The 18,770-nt window shown below is 36.3% G+C and overlaps 1 protein-coding gene across 6 annotated transcripts in view; it reads left to right on the top strand.

Annotated features, from left to right (window-relative positions):
* The window catches only part of aplp1 (amyloid beta (A4) precursor-like protein 1), a 101,615-nt gene extending 91,544 nt beyond the window's left edge, over nt 1–10,071 (top strand). For 4 of the 6 annotated variants that reach the window (XM_061952633.1, XM_061952618.1, XM_061952602.1 and 1 more), the window contains exon 17: nt 5,723–10,071. In XM_061952633.1, coding sequence (XP_061808617.1) covers nt 5,723–5,824 — 102 coding nt within the window. In that variant the 3' untranslated portion in view covers nt 5,825–10,071. The remainder of the gene's footprint in view (nt 1–5,722) is intronic. The other 2 variants (XM_061952625.1, XM_061952610.1) reach the window with 1 other exon arrangement.
* The last annotated feature ends 8,699 nt before the right edge of the window (nt 10,072–18,770 follow it).

Raw genomic sequence — 18,770 nt, 5'->3', positions numbered from 1 at the left:
TCTTTTGAGATAAGATTTAGAATCAACAGACATTGTTACAGTGTTGCATGCTGGCTGTTGTCGTGACCCCAAGATGCAGAGATGGCAGGCAACGTGCAAGTGAAAGGTTTTTTTTATTTGGGACGCAAATGAGGGGAACACAGCAGTATATCACGGATGAGCAAAAACAAGGCAAGGCAAAACACAAAAAGATTAGTGATTAATGACACTACACCACCTACTCACTTATCAAGAGCAGGTGTGTAGCATCAGCACTCAAGCCAAAGGAAAAGTGGCAGAGAATAGGGGCAGACAGGAAGTGGAATAAAATATAACAGCGCTGAACAGAAAATAATAAAAAATAATAAGGGAACATGAAATATAAATACAACCTGTCATCATGACCAAAAAAAAAGTCATTTTTGCGTAATATGGTTCTTTTAAAACGGCTGTGTCCAAAATGCAGCCCGAGGGCCATTTGTGGGCCACAGCTACTTTTTTTACGGCCTTAAGCATATTCTGAAAATGCTATTACTAAAAAAAAACATACAAAGTTAAATAAAAGAGCAAACCGTTGTAATGAGAAAAAGTTAAAATGCGGACACTAATAACACAACAATGACATGCATGCTGTTTTTTTCTTTTAAATTATCTACATATCGTATTGTAAGTATATGTATTGTAAAATAAAATACGTAAAGAAAGCCATCACAAGACTTTGGTATAAACTTGAACCTCCTTCTTGGAATCTGTGGCTGGAAAGTATAAAGAAAACATGGAAAATGGAGAAAATGACTCATACAGTATATTACATTTGAAGAAAAGATCTGTTAAAAAAAAGATAGCTGAAGTGGACAATTTATTTGGAAAAAGAATAATGATACTTCAATGTTTGGTATTAAAGCACCTTTTTGATCATAAGTAGCACATACATACATACATATATATGTATATACATATATATATATATATATATATATATATATATATATATATATATATATATATATATACACATATATATATATATACTGTATATATATATATATATATATATATATATATATATATATATATATATATATATATATATATATATATATATATATTATGTTCCCTCTAAAAATTCCAATAAAAATTAAGTTAAAAAGAAAAATACATATATAACGATGGACGCTGCATTTTTAGCTTTGTCAGTGTTTAACAATTAGGTTTTGTCATTATTCTGTGCATCTCTGGTAGTCCTTGTAACAATGCATTATGTAATAATAGTGAATTGTAATACAGTTTTATTTCCACATGTTGTAAAACCACATTTTGTTATATTGTGCTGCATTTTGTAAAATAATGTCATAAACTATGACACATTTTGTAATAATAATTACATATGGCAAATATTATGGAATGTGGGTCCTGCACTTTTTTTTGATAAAGTTATGGTTCTGGTATTAGTTTATTTTCGAACATGCATACACTTACAATATTGTACATCACATATTTCCAGTTTCTCATTACAGCATGTCTGAAAAGCAGTAAAAAGAAGCAGAGCTTAAAAACATTTAATAATTTGGTCCATTTGAAAATAAACCATCAAATTTGATGCTTTATTTAGAGAAACTACCGGAGCAACACAAAACATTTCATATTAATTAGAATTATTAAAAAAAAAATAGTAGGTCGTATCATTGGTCGAACAGAAATCAAATGGTAACTTTATTGATTATTATAGAGAATGTGATTCCAAGCTAGAGACAAATGTTACACAAATAAAGAATTAATGACATGAACATGACCAGTGCACTTAATGTTGGAAACACTCCCATGTAATATGGATTATACTATACATCATAGTAAGAATCAAAAACACTAATACAAATATGAAACAGAAAAATAATTTATTGTATCAATTTTTAATAAATGTGATGAAAATGTTAATATTTGATGCATTATGAATCGATCAACTGTCAGTTAATGTTAATAGTTAATAAATATTGTTTCTGTTTCATCTTTGCGGTACAGTTGTTTATTTTGGTATCATGTCCAGTACAGTATATTATTAGTTCCCAAAGTTTGTAAGAATATTTGCAATATGAAACAAGTTATTACAAAAAGGGCCAAAATTCAATTTGAAATGTGTTCAGGAATTGTAATACAAAATGTGGTTGATTATTGCAAAATGCAGTGTTACGTCAAGGTCAAGGTTTATTCGTTTATATAGCAAATATATTTTAAAACAGCCACTACTGCACCAAAGTGCTGTACATAATAAAAACCTGAGAGGTAAAAATAAATAAAAAAATGCAGTAAGTACAGAAAATTATTCAAACTATATGTGGCGAAGTTGGTAGAGTGGCCGTGCCAGCAATCGGAGGGTTGCTGGTTACTGGGGTTCAATCCCCACCTTCTACCATCCTAGTCACGTCCGTTGTGTCCTTGGGCAAGACACTTCACCCCTTGCTCCTGATGGCTGCTGGTTAGCGCCTTGCATGGCAGCTCCCGCCATCAGTGTGTGAATGTGTGTGTGAATGGGTGAATGTGGAAATACTGTCAAAGCGCTTTGAGTACCTTGAAGGTAGAAAAGCGCTATACAAGTATAACCCATTTATCATTTATTATATAAAACACAGCTAGACAAACCAATTAATAAAATGGTAAAAACTAACTAAGTGCGACACCTACACAACAAAATAGGCACTATAAATAAAATAAATAAGGAGTATCTATAAAAAAGTATAAATAAAAATACAAAAATGTCCATAAAAATGTCCAGCCCAGCTGCCAGAGCAAATAAGTGTGTTTTTAAAGAAGATTTAAAAGTCTCGAGAGATATTTCAGCTCTAATTTTCAGAGAGAGAGAGTGTTCCATATTTAGGGCCTGCGACCGCAAAAGCTCTGTCTTCTTTTGTCTTCAGTCTCGACCTTTGGCACTCGAAAAAACTTTGTTCAGATGACCTTTGAGCTTTCACCAGGGTGTGCAAAATAAGTAAGTCAGATAAAATATGGTGGAGCCAGCCCATGGAAAGATTTAAAGGGGAACTGTACTTTTTTGGGATGTTGCCTATTGTTCACAATCATTATGAGAGACAAGAAGACAAAAGGGTTTTTTGAGGGGGGTTTTTCCGCATTCTTTCAAAATCGGCTCATTCTCGGTGGCTAGCAATGCAGCTAATTGGAAAAAATCAATTCTACCTCTAAATCACTTTAAAAATGTATTCAAAAACCGTCAACAATACTTAATTCCGTTCCGTAACCTGTATAATAACCAAGCTGTATCGTAGGGTTGTACAGTATACCGGTATTAGTATAGTACCGCGATACTAATGAATCATATTTGGTACTATACCGCCTCTGAAAAGTACCGTTACCCCACCCCCGCGCTCCTGTCGTCGTCACGTCGTGTCATTGCTGGTTTACGAGCAGACGAGCATGTTCGGCAGCGCACAATCACCGAGTACTTACAAACAGACACAGTGTGTAGACAGAAAAGGGAGAATGGACGCATTTTGGCTTAAAAACTAACAATAAAGGTGAAGTTGTAACACTGAAACGCCCTCAGGAAGAGGTGCTTTAAGACATTGCTAGCTAGCTAGCAATGTCACTGATCCTTGTCTCCATGGCGACAAATAAAGTAAGTTTCTTACAAGTATCATCCCTACAGGACGAGGAATAGCTAAACATGCTTCATTACACACCGTAGCTCACCGGCGTCAAAATGTAAACAAACACCATTGGTGGATCTACACCTAACATCCACTGTATTGATATCAAGTACAGGAGCGTATCTAGTCGATACTACTATGATTACATTGATATTTTGTGGCATCACAACATCTTCATTTGTTTTTTTAAAATGTATATTATGTTTATAAACTCAGGAACGATGTCCCTGGACACATGAGGACTTTGAATATGACCAATGTATGATCCTGTAACTACTTGGTATCGGATTGATAACCAAATTTGCGGTATCCTCCAAAACTAATGTAAAGTATCAAACAACAGAAGAATAAGTGATTATTACATTTTAACAAAAGTGTAGATAGAACATGTTAAAAGAGAAAGTAAGCAGATATTAACAGTAAATGAAAAAGTAGATTAATAATTAATTTTCTACCGCTTGTCCTTAATAATTTTGACAAAATAATAGAATGATAAATGACACAATATGTTTCTGCATGTGTCAACAGACTAATTAGGAGCCTTTGTTTGCTTACTTACTACTAAAAGACAAGTTGTCTAGTATGTTCACTATTTTATTTAAGGACAAACTTGCAATAAGAAACATATGTTTAATGTACCCTAAGATTGTTTTTTTTGTTAAAATAAAGCCAATAATAAAAAAATTTTGTGGTCCTCTTTATTTAGAAAAATATCAAAAAGTCCTGAAATAATTTGAATACCGGTACCGGTGCCAAAATATTGGTATCGGGACAACACTACTGTAGCGACATTGTTATTGTAAGAGCGAACACTGAAGAACTCTTTTTCTAGCGTAGTAACACATCAGCGTGCTTCGGTATCAGCCGTAAAAGCTAACTACGGCAAGAGATAAGCTAGCTTCTACAACAACACGAAACGCGTTTTAAGTTTGTAATGCACAACACTGCCATAGGACAACAATCTGTAGTTACTAAAAAACATGAACCATCATATTACAGTATCTGTAAAGTAGGGATGTCCAATAACCAATAACCAATAATCGGCCGATAAATGCGTTAAAATGTAAAATCGGAAATGAACGGTATCGGTTTTTTTATTATCGGTATCGTTTTTTTTTTTTATTAAATCAACATAAAAAACACAAGATACACTTACAGTTAGTGCACCAACCCCCAAAAAAACCCTCCCCCATTTACACTCATTCACACTCATTCACACAAAAGGGTTGTTTCTTTCTGTTATTAATATTCTGGTTCCTACATTATATATCAATATATATCAATCCAGTCTGCAAGGGATACAGTCCGTAAGCACACATGATTGTGCGTGCTGCTGGTCCACTAATAGTACAAACCTTTAACAGTTAATTTTACTCATTTTCATTCATTACTAGTTTCTATGTAACTGTTTTTATATTGTTTTACTTTCTTTTTTATTCAAGAAAATGTTTTTAATTTATTTATCTTATTTTATAAAAATTTTTAAAAAGGACATTATCTTCACCATACCTGGTTGTCCAAATTAGGCATAATAATGTGTTAATTCCACGACTGAATGTATCTGTTGATATCGGTATCGGTTGATATCGGTATCGGTAATTAAAGAGTTGGACAATATCGGAATATCGGATATCGGCAAAAAGCCATTATCGGACATCCCTACTGTAAATTATTATCCCACATTTCATGTTCTGTCTGTCACGATACACGCAGCATGTCAATATAAAATGTGACTCACTCTGACCATCAGCACATTTGCATATTAATGAAGACAGAGATGCAAAATGGACTGCACGCCTTATTCTGCTCACTTAACAAACCTTTAGTAAGCCAGGCCCCAATACGTTTTGCAGTGGGACCATAATGGGCCAAGCGCACTGTGAAAGCCAGAGAAGAGATCGGGCTCACCAAAAATTTATCTTTGAGGCCCCCCACAGGTTCTTAAATGAAACCCTTCCTAGTTTGACTGCAAAAGACTTGTCTGTCAGATAACATAATGAGGTGAAAATGTATATAATGTAGCATTAATGCGTTGTTACAGTCCTCCTGGTGTGCGATTACTGAGCTTCTTGGTTTGTCCCCAGCAGGTCGACCCCATGTTGACCCCTGAAGAACGACAGCTCACCAAAATGCAAAACCACGGCTACGAAAACCCTACTTACAAATTCTTCGAGCAGATGAACTGAAGGGGGTTGCATCTCGTCATCACGGCGATGGTGCGCCAACGTCTCCAACCGCCTGTGATGGATCTACAACATTGAGAAAATATCAATCATCTGGATAAGCTCGCTCTTTCCCCCCCCCCCCCCCCCCCCATAAAATGTTATGACCGGCAGTCGCCATTAGCAAAATGTGAATAGTAGATGAACAATCTCATCTTCATTAGATTAGATCCTGCTGTAGTGTAGAAAATACTCCCATCCAAGCTGAATGGTGCGTAATGCTTTATAATATTTATTTTTACACTTAGATAATCATGTGTAGGCGGCCTGTTTGTCCTCATTTGAACACCAAACGACTAAGAATAAAATACAACATTTCACTCTACAAAATGACAAAAAGAACCTACCCTTAATAGTTGCCGTGAAAAAATTGGTTAACACACCAGATATTCCATCTAGCTTACAGTAGGGAAGGGATTCATATGGCCCCATCCCTGGGTGGAAGAGGGGAGGGTTAATCATTTTGCAATGCAGTCTGCTGAAAACGATGGAAAGCACCAGTCTGTATAGCAACTGACGCTGCGGTCAAAGTTGGAATTGCACACAAAACACATTTTAAGATTATTCAACACTCTACTGCCATCTGATGCTGAAGTTTTGTCACGTTTCATGTGTCAGGTAAAGCACGACGAATGGGGCCGAATGAATCCCCTTCCTAGTGTAGTTCCGTTGATTTGTACCGCTAGAAGCTGCAAGAAGCTACTTTTACGTAAAAGCATGACGAGTCGCTGTATGAAGCCGCTGTAATTCTTTGCGTCGTTCCCGTCACGTCGACACTGTAAATAACGTGGGAAGTACATCCTCCTCGTCGTTGGTGTGTAACAGAGTTTAGCCCATCCACCTCCTTTAGTAGTTCATTGTGCTGTAACGAGAAGGAGAAACATTTTCCTTACATGGCTGATTGAAAACGGACTGTTGTTAAAAAAAAAAAAAAATGTAATAAAAGAAAAAAAAAACAGCACAAGACGACACGGTAACTTCTTTCTGAATGTATTTAAGGTAGATGTTGAGATTCCATTTCTTTCTTTCTTTATTATTTATGTCGTTTCCCCGAGTAATGAGGCCAGGTGAGGTCATCCCAAAGGAGGTGTAAAATACTGTAGAGTGCAGAATATTTGTGTCAGTGTGTGTATTCAAGCCTAAAACAGTACACTTAGATTTAAATGGTGATAGTTTAACTTTAAGTATTGCCATCTTTGGACTGAACAACACAGCATTAGCACTCTATAGACGCTTTAATACCTTTTCCTCTTGTTAGCCGCCTGCGTCGTTTTATTATAAAAGACACTTCTTGAGTAGTTTGAAGAAAGCAGGATGTAAAAATAATGCATCTTTTTTTTTTGTGTGCAAAAACACTGTACGTTGGAGTTTGTGTTTTGAGAGGCGGGCTATGGTTGTGTGACACTGGGTCACAGCTTTTGTATAATTTGTACAGCTATGTTAGTGAATGACAGTGAAGTACTTGCCATGATACTACCACTGAAATCATAGATGAGAATAAGCTTGCCTGTTTATGGTTTTTATTTGTATCGCAAAAACACTGAGGGTCCCCGACTATAAGACGGAGTGTTAGGGCCACACTAAAAAGAGCAAAGTAGTGCAATAAAATTTGTATTTCATTTAATAGGACGTCTTTACTCTCGCAAAAAACATTTTCTTAGAAAAAGGTTGAATTTTTCACAACAAAAATAGGGTTGTACTGTTACTACAAAAAAGTTGTATTCATTAAAGAACATATTAAAATTATTAGTACTGTCAAACGATTACATTTTTAAATCAGATTAATGGTGATTTTTCCAATAAATGTATTGCTAAATTGGAATTAACTTTCAATACTAATACATTGGGAAAAAAGTTACAAGAAAAAGTGGTGAATGTAAAAATTCCCACACGCACTTAAACACAACATTCTGAATTACTCTCTCTCTAGCAACCTGCCATATATTTTTTGACTGATTATTTGTTAAAAAAAAAGCTGGCATTTTATTTTATTTTATTATCATTGCTATGAAAAATCCATCCATCCATCCATTTCCTACCGCTTTGTTTAAATCAAATTAATCACACATTTGTATTTTGATTAATCGAAGAAAATTACTTGCGTGCTAAATTTAAATTACTATCACATAAATGCATAATTGTCAGAATGTTATACAGGAAGATTGTTGAAATGTTTTACTCACAGGCGAAACTCAAAATATTTGAATATATATGTTTGTTTATTTCAACAGTATAATATATGACATAGCATCATAACATCCAACTCAAGATATTGTATGTGTTTGTTTGATACAATTTTGATGATTATGGCTTACAGCTTATGAAAACCTTGAATTGCACATTTCAGAAAATGGGGAGGTTTTCCAAAACTGCAGCCATGATCATCAAAGTTATAACAAATAAAAGCTTGACATATGTCACTTTGCATGTAATGAGTTCATATCATGTATTAGTTTCAGTTGAATTGTTGACAGGAATTAACTTTTGCACAATATTAAAACAATTATAATAATTTTACCTGTAAATGCACTATATTTGTTTGTTTCAAACAAAGTTGCATTTTTTTTGGTACCTAAACGCAACATTCTAAATTACTGTACTCGCTGTCCCCTCAAGCAACCTGCCATGCATGTTTTATCTAATGGTAGTGAATATTTGTTTAAAAAATATTTTATTACATTATATTTTGAATAGTGCTGTGAAACAATTACTTTTTATTTTTTTATATCAGATTAATCAGACATTTGCCTTTTGATTAATCATGATTAATTGCAGTAAATTACTTTAAATTAGTGCTAAGTTTAAATGAACCCCAATTTTTGTTTACAAAAGCAATTTTATTTTCAGAATGTCATAGAGGAACATTTTGAAAGTGTTTTACTTGAATGCACATCATTTATTTGTTCAAAACTTGATAACAGTTTTATTTTCGGTACCGTTGGCGTTTATTTTGAAGTGAAATTTGCACCTATGTATGCATTGATTGACGTGAACACTGATCACCATCCATTGTTAAGACAGGTAAAGTGTGGACGAAATAAATTGTGTGATTAATCTGCATTCATACATGATTAATGAGATAATTAAAAACATGAGTAAACGTGTTAACTTTGACAGCCCTAATTATAAAGATATTATTATTTCATATTTGTAATATTCAGAATGTGTCTGATTCCCTTTGGATTTATGCTTGAAAAATACTACAATTTCATACAAGTCTGATTTTTTGGGGGGGAGAAAAAAATAAAACTTTTTATTCTCCAAGTAATGACTTAATTCTAGTACTATTTTATTCTTGCTGTGTCCCTAACACTCCTTCATTCCCTACCAGCATTTAGCAGATGTAGAAAGGTATATAACACTGTAGTATTCACATTTATACGTAAGTTCAATTCTTCATCAGTCTGTCCATTATTTAAAAAAACAACACCCTATGGAATTATAACAAAAAAAATAGAGATTTGAATTGCTGCATTATTGCCTTTTACAATGCTGTGTTTTGGATGTAATTATATTGTATTTTTTATTTATACTGTACGTAATAATCAGTTGGATCAAGGGTCATATGCTTTTCACGTGTAACTTTAGGAGCTTGTATAGTACAACAATGACATGTTTAATAGAAATGTGAACTCTGGTCAAGTGTATATACGACCACTTGGCAGCGTCTGGCATTAAGCACAATACAAGCAAATGACTGTGTGAGCTAGGGATGGGCTTTCACCAATAATCAATAATTATTTTTTTAAATACATGTTTAATGGAATGGGAGGATGTCTCTATGAATGTTCTGAACTCCTGTGTTGACTGAGCAGAAGAATGTTGTGAGAATGTAGCTCAACTTCCCATAGTTGACGTAAACAGTGCAGACCGGATCAACAGTGCCTCTGCTGGTCACAGTCATGTACTACATCACCTTTTGCCTCAATTGCTTCAAGACACAATCAATGATTAAGCAATCTTTATCTTGCCCCTCCCTAGCTTGCACAGATTTTAAAATATAAGACACTGGTTGTGTACCACCTCTGATAGTAGTAGATTTTTGTTTTTCCATCTGGGCAATTACCAAACACCATGTACCAAAAAGAAGTTGATAATCTAATTGGAGAAGAGTTGTTCTCTGTTGTGTAAATGTACTTGCAAGCAATCTGAGGCTGTAAAACCCACCACGCTAATTGATAGTATAATAAAAAAAATGATTGACCCATAAATTGGTGTCCTTTATTTTTTTTTTTTTACTTTTTTACTTTACATTGAGGAAAAAGTGTTTTTTACTTTTTCAGTGAGGCGACATGAACGATGGAGTCGTGGTATAAAATCACTTTGATATCAGTGTAGTTTAGGCAACTGGAAAATGGCTTACATAAAAAAAACTGCAAGTCAACTGGAAAAAGATACGTAAAGAATGAGAGAATATTTGTGTTTGAACTATGTACAGCATAAATACTTTCTTGGGTTGGTTGGAAGTCAATTGATTAACTTCCATTGTTTAAAAAAAAAGGAGCAGAACTAGATATTTACAAGTAATGTACAATGGCAAACATGAAGTCATACCATTCAGAATTGGTCAAATTACTTTAAAGGGGAACATTATCACAATTTCAGAAGGGTTAAAACCATTAAAAATCAGTTCCCAGTGGCTTATTTTATTTTTTGAAGTTTTTTTCAAAATTTTACCCATCACGCAATATCCCTAAAAAAAGCTTCAAAGTGCCTGATTTTAACCATCGTTATATACACCCGTCCATTTTCCTGTGACATCACACAGTGATGCATAATACAAACAAACATGGCGGAAAGAACAGCAAGCTATAGCGACATTAGCTCGGATTCAGACTCGGATTTCAGCGGCTTAAGCGATTCAACAGATTACGCATGTATTGAAACGGATGGTTGTAGTGTGGAGGCTGGTAGCGAAAACGAAATTGAAGAAGAAACTGAAGCTATTGAGCCATATCGGTTTGAACCGTATGCAAGCGAAACCGACGAAAACGACACGACAGCCAGCGACACGGGAGAAAGTGAGGACGAATTCAGCGATCGCCTTCTAACCAACGATTGGTATGTGTTTGTTTGGCATTAAAGGAAACTAACAACTATGAACTGGGTTTAGAGCATATGAAATACATTTGGCAACAACATGCACTTTGAGAGTGCAGACAGCCCAGTTTTCATCAATTAATATATTCTGTAGACATACCCTCATCCGCTCTCTTTTCCTGAAAGCTGATCTGTCCAGTTTTGGAGTTGATGTCAGCAGGCCAGGGAAGCTAGGGTCGATATTCTTCTATGCCATCTCTGTCGTAGCATAGCTTTCGTCGGTAAAGTGTGCGGAACAAACGTCCAATTTCGTGCCACTTTCGCATCTTTGGGCCACTGGTGCAACTTGAATCCGTCCCTGTTCGTGTTGTTACACCCTCCGACAACACACCGACGAGGCATGATGTCTCCAAGGTACAGAAAACAGTCGAAAAAACGGAAAATAACAGAGCTGATTTGACTCGGTGTTTGTAATGTGTTTGAGAAAATGGCGGATTGCTTCCCGATGTGACGTCACAACGTGACGTCATCGCTCCGAGAGCGAATAATAGAAAGGCGTTTAATTCGCCAAAATTCACCCATTTAGAGTTCGGAAATCGGTTAAAAAAATATATGGTCTTTTTTCTGCAACATCAAGGTATATATTGACGCTTACATAGGTCTGGTGATAATGTTCCCCTTTAAAAACAAGTCATTAGTAGGCCTGTCAAAAAAAAATACGTGTTGAAGGTGGTAACTCATTTACAAGGTTGATGTCATTAACAGATAAGCCACACTTCTCTCTAAATGGTAAATGGGTTGTACTTGTATAGCGTTTTTCTACCTTTAAAATACTCAAACCACTTTAACACTATTTCCACATTCACCCATTCACACACACATTCACACACTGATGGCGGAAGCTGCCATGCAAGGCCCTAACCACGACCCATCAGGAGCAAGGGTGAAGTGTCTTACTCAAGGACGGGAGCTGCCATGCAAGGCCCTAACTACGACCCATCAGGAGCAGGGGTGAAGTGTCTTGCTCAAGGACACAACGAACGTGACTAGAAAGGCAGAAACTGGGGATCGAACCAGAAACCCACAAGTTGCTGGCACGGCCGCTCTACCAAATCCAATACCAAATAGTTACAGGGGCACTATTGGTCATACCAACGGGATACTGATAATTCAAATGTTTAAATCATTAAATTATTCCAATTATTGATCACAATTATGATCAGGAAAACCACAGAATGGTGGTATTACAGCATCAATTAAGTATTTAAATTATTTACTTCTACTGGCTCCGGTTTAAATCAGTTGGTTTTGCCCTGAAAATCCTCCAGTGTCCAGGTACTGATTTCCTCAGTTTGTAAACAATGAAATAAACGACTTTTGGGATCATAAAAAATATAAAGCTAGTGTTACCATATCTGAATTATTGTGCAGAAATATGGGGAAATAACTACAAATGTGCGCTACATTCGCTAACCGTGTTACAAAAAAGATCAGTTAGAAAAATACATAATGTTGGATATAGAGAACATCCAAACCCTTTATTTATTAAGTCAAAAATATTAAAGTTCGGTGATTTGGTAAAATTGCAAACAGCTAAAATGATGTACAAAGCAAACTATAACCTGCTACCAAAGAATGTACAACAATTCTTCTCAACTAAAGAGGAGAAATAAAACCTTAGAGGAAAAAATAAATTAAAACATTTATATGCACGTACAACACTTAGAACTTATAGCATATCAGTATGTGGAATTAAATTATGGAATCGATTAAGTAAAGAAGTTAAAAATTGTACTGATATGATCCAGTTTAAGAGGTTGTTCAAAATAATAGTGCTTACAGAGTACAAAGAAGAAGAATTATGAGAAATACTTCCAACCTTATTGAAAATAAGATATTCTTCATCTCAGTATGTTAATAATGACCAGTGTTGGGACTAACGCGTTACAAAGTAACGCCGTTACTATCGGCGGTAACTAGTAATCTAACGCGTTATTTTTTTATATTCAGTAACTCCGTTACCGTTACTACATGATGCGTTACTGCGTTATTTAGCGTTATTTTTTATGTAGTATCGGCTAGAAACTGAGAAGATCTGAGTGTTGCAGCGCTGCTGAAGAGGCGACAAAAAAGAGGCGCGCCGCGCGCTGTCTGTGTGTACGTGTGTGTGTGTGTGTACATGTGTGTGTGTGTACGTGTGTGTGTGTGTGTGTGTGTGTGTGTGGGAGGGGGCGTGTCTGTGTCTACTATCAAGACGTCATGGCGAACCCCGAAGCCGAGTTTCTTAAAATGGAGATATTTTCAGTACGTTTCTTTTATCGACCACAAAGAAAAGAACATTTTAGTTGAATGTAAGTTTCAAATATGCTGAAACAGCGACAAAAACAACATGCTTCGACGAAGCTAGTAAAGAGACACACACTTCAACTCCACCTCCAACAGCGGCTGGATTTTAATGAGGCACTGCACACTGAAGGTACACACACTCTGTCAATTCTCTTATATACTCTTTCATTTTAGACTTTTAGAGTGTTTGATTATCACATCACTCTAAATGTTTAGACTATAAAGTTCACAAACCTAAAGAGGGATACTAGTGGGCCAGGCTAATATTTCCTTTTCTCTAAACTAAGTGGGGAAATGTGTAGAGTGTTCTGGGCTTCAGACATGATTTTATTTCAGAATTCCTTGAGAAAACGCCTGGTTAGGCTTTATGTATGTAGTGTGTGCCTTTCTTGTTATACAGCTATGTTGTTATTATGCTGTTTGTTACTTATGTATGTTAAGTTACAGCTATTTAAAATAGTTTTGTCAATTTGTTCTGGTCTGAAACAAATTGGCCCTTTAAAACATATCTTTGTCTTTGTGTGTTGTATGTAGAGCACATTTCTTAGCAGAGTTCAGTGATGCAAATGCATGTCAAGTTGATCAACAGATTGTATTATTCTCCAGTGCAATAACAGTACTAAAATGAAGGCTAAAAGGGCATTAAATGGGGCCTTAAAAAAAATATATATATATATATAAGTAACTAAATAGTTACTTTTCACAGTAACGCATTACTTTTTGGTTTAAGTAACTGAGTTAGTAACTGAGTTACTTTTTAAATAAAGTAACTAGTAACTGTAACTAGTTACTGGTTTTCAGTAACTAACCCAACATTGATAATGACTGAATTAATTAATTAATTACATATTACAAAACTGTTGTATACTAATTCATAGATGTTATTTTATTATATAAAAAGGTCAGTAAATGATTCTATACATTTGTACGGTAAACGCTTTGAAGTGGCAAAGGGGTAGGATTAAATAAGCTTTGCTTCTTCCTACTCCTTTTTGGGCATGATGTAAAATGAAATGATATGAAATTGTGTGATGTATTATGATGTAAGTGTGTTCATGTTCGAAATAAACTAAAGAAAGAAAGAAAGAAAGCTAACCACTCGAGTAACGACCTTATACTGATATGATACCTGGTATCGTTACTGTCTACAGGTATATTTGTATCGATCCGCCCAGCTTTGCTTACACTCAGGAGCTCTAGCTTGCGGTTATAGCATATCCATGCTACATGTTTAGCTATTCCTTGTCCTCCAGTGACAATGATATCTATAAAAAAATTTAGTTTATTTGCTGCCAATGGAGGCCATTATTACTGACTTAGAAGTAGCTTTGTACTGTGAAGGGACATTGTCGCTGTCAAATTTGGAGGATGCAGCTAGAATGTGTCAACATGCATTGGCACGTAATAACAATAGTGTTAAAAACTCTATTGCTGAAATTGCCAAATTGATAAAATGTATTGTCTATATCACGCAACCCTACTTTGTGATCATATGTTTTACTCCCAATGTGTGTTACTCTTTTTGTATTCTATTTGTTGGTGGCTTTCAAAACACCCAAAGTCGCCTAACTTGCATTAAACAAGCATTCACGCCAAAATAAGGCATTAATAATAAGCTAAAACCGTTCAAAATAAAAAATCCAAGAAAAAATGATATAGTCAAAAGAGAAATAGTGTTTAACTTTAGAGATGTTATTTTCTTTTTGGGATGTTTTATTACTTTCCCTCTCACTGCAAATTCACATATATAAGCACACAATGACAATTTGGTCCATAAACAGTATGTCTATATTTAAAGCTTAATATCATGAAACTGAAGTCAGGTGTAATAAAAAAAAAAGTTTTTTTATCAAAATATTTTTAAATTATGCTAACTGGTGTCACTGCAAATGACTTCTTATTGTTGATCTTAAAAAAACCATCTACAAACATCAAATATGCGCCGAAACCAAGCAGAGCCCAGCACTAACACTAACACAGGTGAGTAGGCGGCCCCACACACTTCCTCCACAAATTACCAAAGAAGTTTAGAAAAAAGCCCAGCAGAGTAGTGTCATTACTGTGAAACAGACGTGTGTGGTTGTACAGTGACACCTTAACACTGTTGCCTCCAGTGGGCATCCGTCATGTCGCTTTGTGGTTCCTCTGAACTTGACAGCTCACAATCGTCCACTGTGGTGAAGTGACTCATATTTACCACGAAGTTGTTCACGCAAGCTTCTCGTTTAGCTCACCGCCTCTTTGATTCATTCAAGAAAACAGCTTGACACCTAATTTGCATGTTGGGTGTGGCACTCAAGCATCTGTTGGGCCACCATATTTAGTACCTTAAAGGGGAACTGCACTTTTTGGCGGAATTCTACCTATCATCCTCAATCCTTATGTGAGACAAGAACACTAGTATTTCCCTTTTCTGTGCGTTCTAAATAGTGAAAAAGCTGCTAGTAAGAGGCGGCTAAAAAAGCAGGTAATGGGGATACAATATAAAGCCCTCTAAAAAACTCTTAACAACGTTGTAAGTATGTATATAATGTAGTAGCATTCATGATAACGTAATATTTACGGTATTTTTCTAATTTTAAGCACTATTGCAACTTATTTCCTAGGCACATTGATTTCGCATGGTACATAGTGTAATGGCAAAATTCATATTTTAGTAATCTCTTGTCTAAAACCACAATTTGTGTCTAAGGGTTTGTATATTCCCTGCATTAGTCTGTTTTTTTGTGCTAAGATAACACACTTTTTATGACCCTTCATGCATTCTTGGGGCTTGCAGGGGATGTCTCCAAACCCCTACCTTCTCTGTGAATAGGACAAAGATTGTTGTGATGTTGGGAGATAACTAATGTATGTTGTATTTGTCCTTCGTCAAAAGGTTACTCTTCAAATTAGTTTATTGTGTGATTAAAAATGCCTGTCCAAAGTTGAATCGAAATATTTCTGGTTTTGGCTAATATCAAATTCAGATCAAGTGTATTTTGCTCATCTTCTTCCCCCTCCTAGGATGAGACACTTTGCCCAAACCCCTCTTGTTCTTCCCCTTTCATTCCTAAAAGCTATAAAGTTCTGGAAGTTTTTTGTCTGACTTCTGTCTCATTCTCTCTCGCTTTCTCCTTTGTAATCTGATGTTGAGATCTCAAATAAATACCTAATCAATCAATCAATCATCAATCAACATGTATTTATATAGCCCTTTATCACAGGTGCTTTGACGGGCTGCAGAAAACACAATCACTACGTTTCCATGCACTAAATTAGTCTGATTTCTGAAATAGTTCGTTTTTTTGTATTTTCACACCTACATGTGAAGTCCAAGTGTCCATGTACTCTCTCTAATGCGACTATTGGTCATATGCCGTGTACCTCCCGTACATCGGGGGGCGCTTATTTCCCTTTTAGCGCGGATAAATGTATTGCTTTTTCGGTAGACCTATGTCACAGAAGGCATTGGCGGCTCCATACAAGTAAACAGCCGTGCTCTGTAGTAGCTGATGTCAGCTGTAATATCGACACAGATGACAAATATTACGTCTCTAATGGCTATGCTGATTTTAAATAGCAGACAGCATCAAGAAATTATCTTAGCTTGCACTACAAACACGACGACGCTACTACAAAGAGTGTATCGGAGCGGATGCAGGTCCTGTCAAGCTTGTCACTGACAGTTTGGTTATGTTTGGGTTTTCCTCTGTGTTTGTGTTTTATTTCCTGTCAGCGCTCTTATTTTGGTTCCAGTTTCTGCACGTCTCTCTGAGCGCTTGTTTCCCTCACCTGTTCCTGATTGGCAGCCAGGTACACCTGGTGGCAATTGCCAATCAGGCTACTATTTATACCTGCCTCGCCCTCCAGTCAGTTCTTGAGGATTGTTAGCTGTTTGCTGTCTCCTGGTTCCTCGTATCTTGTTTCCTGTTTGCTAGTTCCTGTTTGCCGTCTCCAGTTTGCCTGTTTCCTGGTTCCTGATTCCTGTTTTCCTGCATTTTCTTTGGACATTAAAATGATGTTTTCCTGCAACAAACCTGCCATCTCTGCATCTTGGGGTTCGTCACCAACACTCCCTGACAGGTCCGAAGCAAAGAAAGGGAGAGTTTTTTAGAAAATACATTTCAGTTGGAGAATCATGAAAACGAAACTTGCGAATGTCTCAGAGTTCATTCAAAAGGCTCTGAGGATTGATGGAAGGAGTTTTAAATCCGAAAGAAGACCGTTTGTGCCACGATCGATACTGTTCCAGATGAGGGTTGCTATCATTCTGGACTATCTTACCAGTTGTGCGGAATACAGAGTTAATGTTAATCAGTTTGGAGTGCACAAATGCAGCGTGAGGAGGTTTGTGTACACTTTATTATTCGCCTTTAAAATATCTGCTTCAATCCTTCATCCTTTTGAACACAGACAAGACCAAGGAGATTATTATTGACCCACGGAGAAGGAGTACCCACTACACACCTCTGTAAATAGGGGGGACAAAGGTGGACAGGGTGAAAACCTTTAAATTCCTCGGGACCCACATCAGCGAGGACCTCACCTGAGATCACAACACCCAACAAACAATAAAGAAAGCCCAGCAGCGACTGTACTTCCTAAGAAGGCTGAGAAAATTTGGCATGCCACCCAAAATTATCAGCAACTTCTATAGAAGTACGGTTGAGAGTGTCTTTACCAGCTCAATCACGGTCTGGTATGGAAACTGCACTGCTAAGGACAGGAAGGCACTCCAGTGAGTGATTAAAACTGCTCAGTACATATCAGGAGCAGCCTTCCCCTCACTACAGGACATGTACTCTACCAGGGCCACCAGGAGAGCACACAACATCATAAAGGACAGTACACCCCCCCAGCACAGTCTCTTCAGCCTCCTACCATCAGGCAGACGATACAGGAGCCTGAAATGCAGGACTACGAGACTGACAAACAGTTTCTACCCACAGGCCATCAGGCTTGTGAATGCTAACTTGTGAATGTTAGCTCCCCCCGTTTTACTTTCGTCTTTTTGAACAAAAGACAGCTACCATGACCACCCCCGAACTGTGAACCATCACTGTAGACACTTTTCACCTTTGATCACTCAAGACACTTTAACTGCTGCTGTGACCAAATGTCACCTCCATATGTCACCTCCATATGGAGGTCGCGCCCCCTCCAGCTCCATGCGGACCTAAGTGACGTGTTTTCCTCTACCGTAAAGCAGTTTGTCTCACGTAAACAGCAATTTTGTGACACTCTTAAACAGGACAATACTGCCATCTAGTGCATTTGATGAAGGCACTTTTGTGCGTGCCACACAGCAATGCATCATCAGTTCAAAAATAGTGACAGAGAATTGAACAAGGATGGACAATTCAACCCTTAACTCAACAATGAGTAGATGAGTGTTATGTGTGTATATGTGTAAATAAATGAACACTGAAATTCAAGTATTTCTCTTATTTTTATATATATATATATATATATATATATATATATATATATATATATAATAAAAGAAATATATATTTATAGCTAGAATTCACTGAAAGTCAAG

This window comes from Nerophis lumbriciformis, linkage group LG04 (genome assembly GCF_033978685.3).
Source record: "Nerophis lumbriciformis linkage group LG04, RoL_Nlum_v2.1, whole genome shotgun sequence".
Lineage (NCBI taxonomy): Eukaryota > Metazoa > Chordata > Actinopteri > Syngnathiformes > Syngnathidae > Nerophis > Nerophis lumbriciformis.
This window is presented reverse-complemented; position numbering and strand designations above follow the sequence as displayed.